Here is an 11,682-nt window from a genome sequence, read left to right as displayed (position 1 = left end):
ACATCTTGGCAAAATGGAGCTGTACAGACTCCAGTACGCAGGTCTGCTGTGTGCACAAGAGCTAAAGCTAGACCCTCTATAGCGAGCAACCCCCTTCTGTGCTGTATAATGCTACATTTCCCTACCAGCTTTGCACATTACGCGGGTCTCCAATATAAGAATGCCATAAAATTTGCTTACAGACAGAAGACACTTGCATTCCCTTAAAAGCAGCAATGACTGCCTATAGGCTTTAGTGGGGGTTCTGTGGGTGACCATGCCCCATCCTATAGATCAGCTGCGGTCCCTAGCCCGAGTATTCCCTTCTCCTCTGCTGCCTCTTTGTCCTGCTCTCTTACAAGCACAAGAACACTGCGAATTATCAGCTGCAAGTTTTATTGTTTTGGTTTTTTTGCCTGGTCTTAGAAATTGAAAATAAATAATAAAGTCACTATTCTGTGGACGCCTCGTTCCCTTGTCACGAACAGTCAGGAGGTACACAAGATTAGGATTTCTTTCCGATTAGCGTCAGTGATCAGAAGAACAGCGTGGTCTGATGGACACGCCGGACAATCTGGAGGCTGCAGTGTTTGTCAGCATCATGCACATATAGCCCTTCTCCACAAATGAAAAAAATACTCATTAACGGCACAGAAAAAGAAAAAAAAAAAATCTACTTTTATATGTGCCTCAGGTTTCCCCTGCGACAGCGGATTTCATGTTGATACAACAAATGTTATTGACTTCACTGATGCATCGCCATAGTGCAAGAGAGTACAATCTTCCTCTTTTCTGGCTCATGTGGAGGCCACATGATGCTCAGCAAGGTGAACGGTCATCTAGGACATCAGCAAAAAGAGAAAGGGAAAAGAGAGCGAGAGAAGAGAAAAAAAAAAAAAAAAAAAAAAAAAAAAAAGAGCGTCCTGTCAGCTGCTTGAGAAGGGGAGGTGGGAGCGGCGCCCACGAGAGCGTGGAGTGCGAGTCCTTGGATTAGAGTCTTATGGAGTTTAGCACAATCTCTTCTTGTGCTTATTAGTCCGTTAATTCCACTTGAGTCTCTTTATATATTTGGCTAATGGCTTTTAGTTTTCACTTTTATGGTTTTATAGATTGGCAACTGTTAAGAGGAATGGGCTGAGCTGGCTGGAGATTACTTTACTTTTTGAGCCCATTTTAAGTCGTCTGATCGAGGCTTCTCGCCCGTTAGACCCTGGATGAGGTCTTCTAGGCGCTTCCAGAATCCGATCTTCTCTAGAGGGTAGTTCAGCCAACCTTAAAAGAGACGAACATAGAGACATTCAGCATACAAAAGGGCGTAGCATTCATAGACTGATATATTTTCGTGATCCATGTACATGTCAGTTTTCAGAAAACCAGCATGCTGTGCCGATCTTTCCCGATATCCTCCACCAGTGCCACTGTACAATCACCTCTGAATCAACCACTATGGAGCATGATAGCGGTCATTATTAAATAACATACCTTATCAATTTCTGAAAACCCCTGTTCCCCGGTTAAGTATGCTTAATAGAAACTCGCTTCCCTCACACTCCCCAGGTCCAGCACTGAGCCTATAGTGCTGCTCCCAATGTCCATTATTGCCTGCAGCGAATAACTGAGCTGTTAATCTGAGCAGCGATGGAGACTCTTATCTATACTCACACTCCCCAGGTCGAGCGCTGAGTATACACCACTGCTCCAGTTATTGTCTGCAGCGCTGATTTCAAGTTGACAACACTGCAGCGAATAACTGGCGCTGCAAATCATAGTTTGCAGCTCTGACACTAGCAATAGATGAGTGCTGTGCACCACTCCGGCATCTTTGCTCACTTGGTGCAGCCCTTCACAAGGTTGTAACAGTAGAAGGAGATCCAGGAACGAGGGCACCAGAAGACCTCCTTTAGGCAAATTTATTAGTATAAAAAAATTACAATGGTTCAGCCACGCAGGGCCTTTTTCAAGATAAATGCATTCCTCTCTTTTCATGGCTTGGAAAAGGCCCTGCGTGGAAGAAACGTTATTTTCCTGTGCTAATAGTTACCAAAAGGAAGTCGTCTGGTGCCCTGGTTACCGAATCTCTCTGTTTGCAGCACGCACATCTCATAACGGCCCCGATGGCAGCTACGGAGACTGTGTGCTTTAACCACCCTCCCTCAATTTTTTTTTAAACAATCAATAGCTGGGGAAAAAAGGGTTTTCCAAAACCAAAAAACCCCTTTATTATAGGGTACTGATAATTTGTCCTCTTTCTTCCAGGTGAAAGGGTGGTGTGAAGGCTCCTTATTCCTTACCTGTTGTGATGCAAAAGTAAGTCTCGTGTGGAGACACGTGGTGGATACGGTGGTGCTTGCGTGGTAAGATGATGTGCCAGTCTTGGAGGAAGACTACCCAAAAAGGAAGACCACAGTACGTGTGAGACCACTTGTGAATCTGGTTAGTGAGCGTCACAAACATCGCCAGAGCAAAGATGAAACATTCGGTGGCATACATCTTGTAGAGGAGATCTGTGAAAGAGAATAGTCACACGATGCCTAAATTTGGACATGAGATGAGGGTTCGGACGGTGGAGTCTCGTACAATAAGTCGCATCCTTAACTGCAGTGACAATTCGGGAGCTCTAAAATTGACCCCTGGTAGCCTGTACTGCTTATCAGTGACATGTGAGACATTTGCAGCCTCAATAACTCCCTAACAGAAATGCAGAATTGTGCATGCAGCTTTGGAGGAGAAAGGAGCGCTAAAAATCTTGAAACGTTAGACAAGTGAAGGGAGAAACACTGTACATGCCTCGCTGGTGACTATTACATAGGCGGCTACAAGGGAACTAAACAGACCGGTTATATGAGAAACATGCTGAAATAAGAACTTGTGCGACATCGGTACCTGGAGGAAGGAAGAGGAATTTGTAGGCCATGCAGCCCAGTGGAATGACGGTCAGCATACAGTTATCGCCATTGGTTTCTATAAAGTCGTGCCTGGTGATTGCTGTGGGGTCTATATGATGCTCCCGAAACGGTCGGATAAAGGCCTGAAACAAGAAAAAAAAAAAATACAATTATGATAATGGAGAACAGCACGAAACTGCATGGATCGCAGAGGGAAGCATCAACTACAGTGGATAAAATCATCAACAACCCACGGACCTCCTAGACGGCACCATAAGAAGCGTAGCTATCACCAGTTACTCATCTCATTGAAAAACACTAGTTCGTATGCCCCCTGCCAAAAGTGGCTGATTCCCTGGTCCGACAGTCAGCCTCTTTCCTTCACAGAAAAGTGGCTAATAACAGGGAGCAACAGAAAGACATCCCCACTGCCCAGACAATCTGGTGTCAGATTGAAGTGTGGAGCCACAGAACATGCCACTCACTTTTCCAACGATCGGTAGCTCCACGGAGCCCCAGGTGTCTGCTCCCCAATGCACCAGCCCGGAGGCAAAATCTGCTGTAATGATACCTGCAACTAAATAGAGAAACGACGTAAGGTACAGAACTGAGCATAAAACAAAGGGTTAACTATCAGAGACATGAAGAAATCATGAGAAAACCTGCAGTTTTTTTTTTTTAGTTCCATCCGTGGTGAAGAAGCGAGAGACACCCAAGGCGTTATCATGTCTGACTGAGGAGTCTGGGAAAATTGTGTGACAACCCTTGTGGGAGGTTAGCGGCAGACATACTGGTTGTCACCAGAAGGATGAGCCCGTCATATCTCCTGCATGTCATTTATGGCTTTATAGTGTCTCTTCACAACCCGGTTATCACCTGTTATCGACCGCTGCTGTGTACACTGCATTTTATCTCTTGGACAGATATCCATTTCACTATTTACCTATTGAGTTATACACAAGGACCTGGAGCCCTGAACAACCAGAGCAAACAGCGAAGTCCTCTCCAGGATCTCATCCTCCTCTGTAGTCACCAGCCTGCACAATGTCTGGTATCAGGGACTGTATTACAATGCATCCCATCCAATAATCCGGCCTCATCTCCAGCACTCTAGTCACATCCAGAGCTGCACTCAATTCTACTGCTCCCGTGTGCATTATAGGAAGCTAGATTGTAGATAGCAAACATGGGAAGGTTGACTTTCATTGATAAGTGACCGGACTACAAGCCAGATCAAGAGAAGGGAAGCAAGAGACGTCACCTCTTGCTGCACGGATTACTTTTCTAGCCACTTCTGACTGCAGCATTAGTGTAATAGTCAGGGACCACGATACTCATCATCATCCTGCGTCACTACAATAAATCCGGCAGCTGATCTGCCGAGGTCCGTCCGCACTCATCAATATTACATCTGTACGGCCGGCCTAGACTAATGCTCCTCCTGAGATAATCTCATGTACACGACGGTCTGTGCCTCATCCCTGACACACTAAAGTCCTGGAGACAGAGTATACACCGTGCTCACGTACTGTCGGCACTTGTTTCAGGGAGAGGGTTCAGTTGTACCTCTATGTAACATGGAGACCCGGAATCACTAAACAGAAGCCATATTACTACTAACAACCGCCTGCTGTATAATGTCAGAGAAGTTGTCACCTCCTTGTGGACTGTTACCAGTTATTGAAACCTTGTGAATTCTGATCTACACTTTAGACTGTAGATGGGCTTTAATGGCAAAGTTCGTCCTTGAAGATAAGCAGCTTCTGTTTAAAACGGTTGCATCTTCTCTTCCTCTCATCAGACGACGTGTGCGGTCCCACACGTTGCACCAGCGCCTAATTTTCACATTAACAGACAATGAAGTTATATGGCCGTTCCTGCACAGATACAGCTGATGTGGCGGCGAGGTCCTGCGATACATCCACAATACTCAGCTCTTATGCAACATCCACAATAAGCTGAGTAAATAGAAATAAAAGCAGGAACTGTCGGACCACACTACCTTCTAGAAATGACGCCTAATCACGAGACCTTCTGTAACCTCCCAATAACTGGTGAGTTACCATTCCACCATGTTCACGATCTCTGCTTTCAATTCATCATTGGATATTGTCAGAAACTGCTTGTAAATAAACAATTTACTGCTTTTTTGGAGCTTTTCTCTACAGCTCATCACCTTGGAAGCCACCCACCACTGCTACACAGCAGGCCGTGCACAGTGCTTACAAGCTCTTTTTTAATTTAACTTGTAAGCATGGTTTTGAAGCCAACCTCGATCGCTGGAGTGTGCTTTTGTCTCCTATCTTCGGTGCAGTGCTTACAAGCTAGACAGCAGCCGTGGTCGGTCTCCTAGACTACAAGCTCTGTAAACAAAAGAAAAGCATTAATATCTCGAGAGAGGTTGCAAATTTGAATGAGCAGTAAGTTGCAAAAGTGTTCAAGTTTGCAAGCACTATCTGACAATATCCATCCACGAAGATGGAAATAACAGTTTAAGCACTGGAGAACAAGTACAGACCTGATCCTTCTCAAAGCTAAAGGTTTGTTACACTATTTCCACATACGGATCCCACATGATTTGGTCACAGTTACCATTTACCAACATGATGATGTTCGCAGCTCTGGAGGTGACTGGAGTAAAGAAAACATTAATACGCTTGGGGACCAGACAAGAGTTTACAAAGATGTGGCAGATATTACTGTGCATGGCTGGAATTGAAGGGGTTAAGCTTGCAAGCACCCTCCCCGCGCTCTCGCTGAGCGCTCGCATTACGCATCATCGCAGAATTCCTGCCAGATCTTTGGGGACTTGAGTTAACGTCTGATGCAGATTACACCCCACCAGGGACTCCTTCTGTCAGTCAATTCATTCATTCCAGGTACCATGGGAGACGGCCGAGCCCAGGACTAAACAGAGGGCGTTTAACCTTCATCTTAAGACCAGACGCAGGCAGTGGTGGAGGGAATACATGTGTTACATATTACGGTCACCCTGGAGTGCATCACATACATGTAGAGGGAAGTGACAATGGATCTAATGTGCAAATAAAGTCTGTGGGGCCTCATTTAAGAGTCTCAAACACGGGACTAGCCAGATCTTCCTCCAGGGAAGGACCCAGTCAAGGAGTGGCTCCTTTTGGAAACCACCATTACCACCATATTAAGTTTCCCTTTAAGTCAATATGCAGCTCTTTACGAGTTTACAGATATGACAAGGGAAATACCAAGGCCAGGTATCCATCCACAGACCGCTGGATCATTCCCTGGAGGAAGATCTGGCTAGTCCCGTGTTTGAAACTCCTAAATGAGGCTCCACGGACTTTATTTGCATATTCGTATTTCCCAGGGAGCAATGCACCTAGCATTTCACTGATTGAGTGCCTTTGCCGGCTGCCGCAGTGTTTTCTTTGACTGGTCTCCCTGAGGTCAGTGATTGTTTCGTGATAATGGATCTAATGTAGCACATGATGGTTATAGTTTGACAGCGTGGGACATTGCTGTGGACGACCCTCCCCGGGGTAGTATCCATGTGCATGCAGAGGGCCCGCATTTTGTCACATTCGCAGATCTCACTCCGCACGTGTAAAATGAAGTAATGAAGTTGGATGCTCAGAAGGCTGCAGCGGCCGCTCCGCTTGCTCCAACCCGCGTTAATAATTAACCATGACAACGTGTCACCAGTGAGAGATTACCCCGTGTGTCGCTGCCAATACTATACAGCCGGTGTGGAGGGGTCAGGGTTGCATCAGCATTGCATGGCGCAGCCCGTCATGCTTACCATCTGCATGTTATATGCTTCTCATGTGCCCCATGCTAGAGGGCGAGGAGGTGCTGAAGCGTTCCCAGGCGTGGCGACACATTATCTCGTCACCTACATGCTGTTACCGTTGTCTCACTCTTTGTTACTTAGTGACCAAGTACATTTCTCAGGTATTTGCTGTAACGAGTTAGAGACAATGTGAGGAATGTCTGGCAGCTGTCAGCACCTGCGATTGGTCAGAATCCACAGACAAAAGACCTGGCAGGCTGTCACTGCTCCTGCACGTCCGCACGTCACATCCATGCCCTCTGTGCCTCCAAAGCAACAACGCAAAGTAGTATAGGACTCAGTAAGCCAAGAAAACATGGTCGAGGCAATCAAAGAACCTCGGGAGGAGGCAAAGAATCAGGAATTCGGGTTTGGCAGATGTTGGTGACATCTCCAACCCAGATGTGTACAGTCTGTTGGAGGAGGAGGAAGAGCAAGGTCTGAACTTAAGATTTTAGCCCTTAGCCCCCAAATAAGTGTAGCTACAATAGCTGAAAAACTAGGAGATTCTCACTTTATGGATGCAGTTTCGGCTACAATAACAAAAGACCTGACTGACAACGCAGAGCCTGACCATATCCCCCCCACCCAACGGCAGAGCCGTGGTCTCATGTCCCCCCCACCCAACGGCAGAGACGTGGTCTCATGTCCCCCCCCCCCACTCCCGACAAGAGACGTGGTCTCATGTCCCCCCCCCCCACTCCCGACAAGAGACGTGGTCTCGTGTCCCCCCCCACTCCCGACAGCAGAGACGTGGTCTCGTGTCCCCCCCCACTCCCGACAGCAGAGACGTGGTCTCGTGTCCCCCCCCACTCCCGACAGCAGAGACGTGGTCTCGTGTCCCCCCCCACTCCCGACAGCAGAGACGTGGTCTCGTGTCCCCCCCCACTCCCGACAGCAGAGACGTGGTCTCGTGTCCCCCCCCACTCCCGACAGCAGAGACGTGGTCTCGTGTCCCCCCCCACTCCCGACAGCAGAGACGTGGTCTCGTGTCCCCCCCACTCCCGACAGCAGAGACGTGGTCTCGTGTCCCCCCCCACTCCCGACAGCAGAGACGTGGTCTCGTGTCCCCCCCCCCACTCCCGACAGCAGAGACGTGGTCTCGTGTCCCCCCCCACTCCCGACAGCAGAGACGTGGTCTCATGTCCCCCCCCACTCCCGACAGCAGAGACGTGGTCTCATGCAACCCCTCCCGACAGTAGAGACATGGTCTCATGCCCCGTCCCCCCCGACAGCAGAGACATGGTCTCATATCTCCTCATCGCCCCCCCGACAGCAGAGACATGGTCTCATATCTCCTCATCGCCCCCCCGACAGCAGCAGAGACATGGTCTCACGCCTCCTCCCTCCCGACACCAGAGGTCTCATGCCTTTACCACTTACCCCAGATAGAGCCATGGCCTTATGCATTTCCCGCTTACCCTCAATAGCAGATCTATGACCTCATGTGCTTTTGCCTCTTACCCTCGATAGCAGAGGTATGGCCCCGTCCCTTTCCCTCTTGCCCTCAATATCAGAGCCATACCCTCGTGCCTTTCCCTCGATAGTAGAGCCTAGACTTAGTCCTTTCAGACGGCAAAGCTCAAACCTCATCTCTCACCCCTCATATCAGCATCATGACCTCAATGACAACCAAGCCCCGGGCTCAGTAATGATCAGAAGCTAAATTGACGTGTGTCTCTGAAGCCATGTGCGAAAATCTAGAAGAAATAAGATAAAGACAGAAGGCATCAAACCATGGGAGTTTCTGACCTAAAAAAAAAAAAAAAAAGCACATTTAAATGGACCCTAAGGATTGGGGAACACTTCCCTATATTACACCACTGAAGTTTCGACCATTCCCCCAGAGGCTGTTTGGGACACAGACCAAGGTGATATTTGGGGGAATGTGCAATCTAAGATCTTTCACCATCTTCCTGTCGCAATCAGCGGTCTTACTTACAGACACTGAGGACGATGTTGGCTGTGTGCTCAATGCTGAAATAACGGACCAGGTTGCAAAAATTAAAGGACATCAAGAGGAAGCAGAGGATGACGGAAACCCATTCTTGTAGCCTCTTCCCTGCAGACAGAAAAAAAACAAAACAGAAGTTATAGGATGATCAGGGACAGGGCTGACCCCTAGAAGGTTATGGTTGTACTGGTCGGATACTTCAGCCCCTAAAGCTGCATATTGTAAACAACAAGAGCCGAACTATAAGAATGACGATATTCGCATAGGATAGGCTCCGACTAATAGAAGCAGTCACCTAGTAGTATTCATACTCGGAGAAGGATGTTCAGTCATCACACCCTGGTGATTCTATACAATTTACACCCAACATAGGATTACATTACACCCATCAAATGGATATGTGCGGGAAGCCATACACGAGAGTGTTCAGTGCTTATCACACTATGGAGGCTAAGACTTGCCCCAAACGTAAGATATCCCTTTATTCAACATCAAAAACACTCCAATCCACTGATGCTCGCAAGATACAGAATGGGATTACTTGCTATTTCTACACTTTGGGGACTTCCCCTGTATGTGTTGTCCTTCACCACTTCCTGCTCAGAGTTTTCCGCGTACAGGTTACTTACAAAGGGTACGGAAAGTATTCAGATCCCTTTAAATTTTTCACTATCTGTTTCATTGCAGCCATTTGGTAAATTTAAAAAAGCTCATTTTTTTCTCATTAATGTACACTCTGCACCCCATCTTGACTGGGAAAAAAACAGAAATGTAGACATTTTTGCAAATTTATTAAAAAAGAAAAACTGAAATATCACATGGTCATAACTATTTGGACCCTTTGCTCAGTATTGAGTAGAAGCACAGTTTTGAGATAGTACAGCCATGAGTCTTCTTGGGAACGATGCAACAAGTTTTTCACACCTGTATTTGGGGATCCTCTGCCATTCTTCCTTGCAGATCCTCTCCAGTTCCGTCAGATTGGATGGTGAACGTTGGTGGACAGTCATTTTCTGGTCTCTCCAGAGATGCTCATTTGGGTTTAGGTCAGGGCTCCGACTGGGCCAGCAAGCATGGTCACAGAGTTGTTCTGAAGCCACTCCTTTGTTATTTTAGCTGTGTGCTTAGGGTCATTGTCTTGTTTCGGCAAAGTCTGAGGTCCAGAGCACTCTGGAAGAGGTTTTTTCCAGGATATCTCTGTACTTGGCAGCATTCATGTTTCCTTCAATGGCAACCAGTCGTCCTGTCCCGGCAACTGAAAAACACCCCCATAGCATGGTGCTGCCACCACCATGTTTCACTGTTGGGATTGTATTGGGCAGGTGATGAGCAGTATCTGGTTTTCGCCACACATACCGCTTAGAGCTTTTTGGTGATAATTATATCTTCATCTCATCAGACCAGAGAATCCTATTTCTCATAGTCTGGGAGTCCTTCATGTGTTTTTTTTTTTAGCAAACTCTATTCGGGCTTTCATATGTCTGGCACTGAGGAGAGGCTTCCGTCAGACCACTCTGCCATAAAGGCCTGACTAGTGGCGGGCTGCAGTGATAGTTGACTTTGTGGAACTTTCTCCCATTTCCCTATTGCATCCGTGGAGCTCAGCCACAGTGATCTTGGGGTTCTTTATCTCTCACACCAAGGCTCTTCCCCACGATTGCTCAGTTTGGCTGGACGGCCAGGTCTAGGAAGACTTCTGGTGGTCCCAAGCTTCTTCCATTTAAGGATTATGGCGGCCACTGTGCTCTTAGGAACCTTGAGTACTGCAGAAATTCTTTTGTAACCTTGGCCAGATCTGTGCCTTGCCACAATTCTGTCTCTGAGCTCCTTGGCCAGTTCCTTTGACCTCATGATTCTCATTTGGTCTGACATGCACTGTGAGGTCTTATATAGACAGGTGCGTGCCTTTACAAATCAAGTCCTATCAGTTTAATTAAACACAGCTGAACTTCAATGAAGGAGTAGAACCATCTCATGGAGGATCACAAGGAAATGGACAGCATGTGACTTAAATATGAGTGTCTGAGCAAAGGGTCTGAATACTTATGATCATGTGAGATTTCAGTTTTTCTTTTATAATAAATTTGCAAAAATGTCTACATTTGTGTTTTTTCAGTCAAGATGGGGTGCAGGGTATACATTAATGAGAAAAAAAATGAACTTTTTTGACTTTACCAAATGGCTCCAATGAAACGAAGAGTGAAAAACTGTATACCGTCATGCACTGATGGAAGAAAATATGTGAACCTCCACAACGATCCCAAGTCTCCATATTAACCCAGGGCTTCAATACTGAGCACACGATGGGCTTTCAAAGCCACAGAGCCTCGACAGTACAGTCCGTTGCAGAAGTTGTGCAATTTTGTGCTACAGGCAAGATAACATATAGGTAAGGGCACTGACAGCAGAGACGTGGGCAGGTAACACTATATTGTACTGTGTAAGGATTCTATAGCCAGTCTGGGATTTGTAGTCCTACCACAGTTAGTCACAGCCCTGAGGACATTTAACAGGAAATGCGGCAGAAAAATAATGATGAGTTCTGAGAAATCTCATAATCCTGCCTCGTGCGGATACAGCGACCTTGAAGCAACGAGCAGAAAAACGTGACCAATATCTCAGCTGAAAAAGCAGACTGAGTTGTGTCACTTCAACACAACACAATCCTTAAAGGGTTATTCCCATCTTCTTATATGGATATTGTGTCAGACAGTCCTGGTAAAAACAAGAACTTTTGCAATTTACTGTTTATTAAAATCTGCAGCCGTTCTTAAGATATTACCACTTTTGTTTACAGCTTGTTGCCTAAGAGACCGACCACCGCTGCTGCTTAAGCTTGTAAGCAGTGTGCTGAAGCTGGCTGGGATTAGGAGGCAACAGTACGATCCTAAAATCCTGGTCGGCAAAAAAAAAAAAAAAAAAAAAAAAAAACACAGAACTTACACCTGCAAAAGGAAAAAAAAAAAAAAAAAAGTTTGAAAGCACTGAGCATTTTCTGCTGATTAACAGCAGTGGACGGTCTCCAGGGCAACAAGCTGTAAAGAAAAATATTAATA

General features: G+C 46.5%; 1 protein-coding gene across 1 annotated transcript in view; it reads right to left on the bottom strand.

Annotated features, from left to right (window-relative positions):
- Positions 1 to 358: 358 nt before the first annotated feature.
- The window catches only part of PEDS1 (plasmanylethanolamine desaturase 1), a 19,844-nt gene continuing 8,520 nt past the window's right edge, over positions 359 to 11,682 (bottom strand). Inside the window, exons 2-6 of the mRNA XM_073580581.1 lie at positions 8,615 to 8,734; positions 3,350 to 3,441; positions 2,863 to 3,007; positions 2,271 to 2,483; positions 359 to 1,251 (exon numbers count right to left, since the gene is read on the bottom strand). Coding sequence (XP_073436682.1) covers positions 1,130 to 1,251; positions 2,271 to 2,483; positions 2,863 to 3,007; positions 3,350 to 3,441; positions 8,615 to 8,734 — 692 coding nt within the window. The 3' untranslated portion in view covers positions 359 to 1,129. The remainder of the gene's footprint in view (positions 1,252 to 2,270; positions 2,484 to 2,862; positions 3,008 to 3,349; positions 3,442 to 8,614; positions 8,735 to 11,682) is intronic.

The sequence above is a fragment of the Dendrobates tinctorius genome, unplaced genomic scaffold (genome assembly GCF_039654945.1).
Source record: "Dendrobates tinctorius isolate UK_male_01 unplaced genomic scaffold, ASM3965494v1 ptg000065l, whole genome shotgun sequence".
Lineage (NCBI taxonomy): Eukaryota > Metazoa > Chordata > Amphibia > Anura > Dendrobatidae > Dendrobates > Dendrobates tinctorius.
This window is presented reverse-complemented; position numbering and strand designations above follow the sequence as displayed.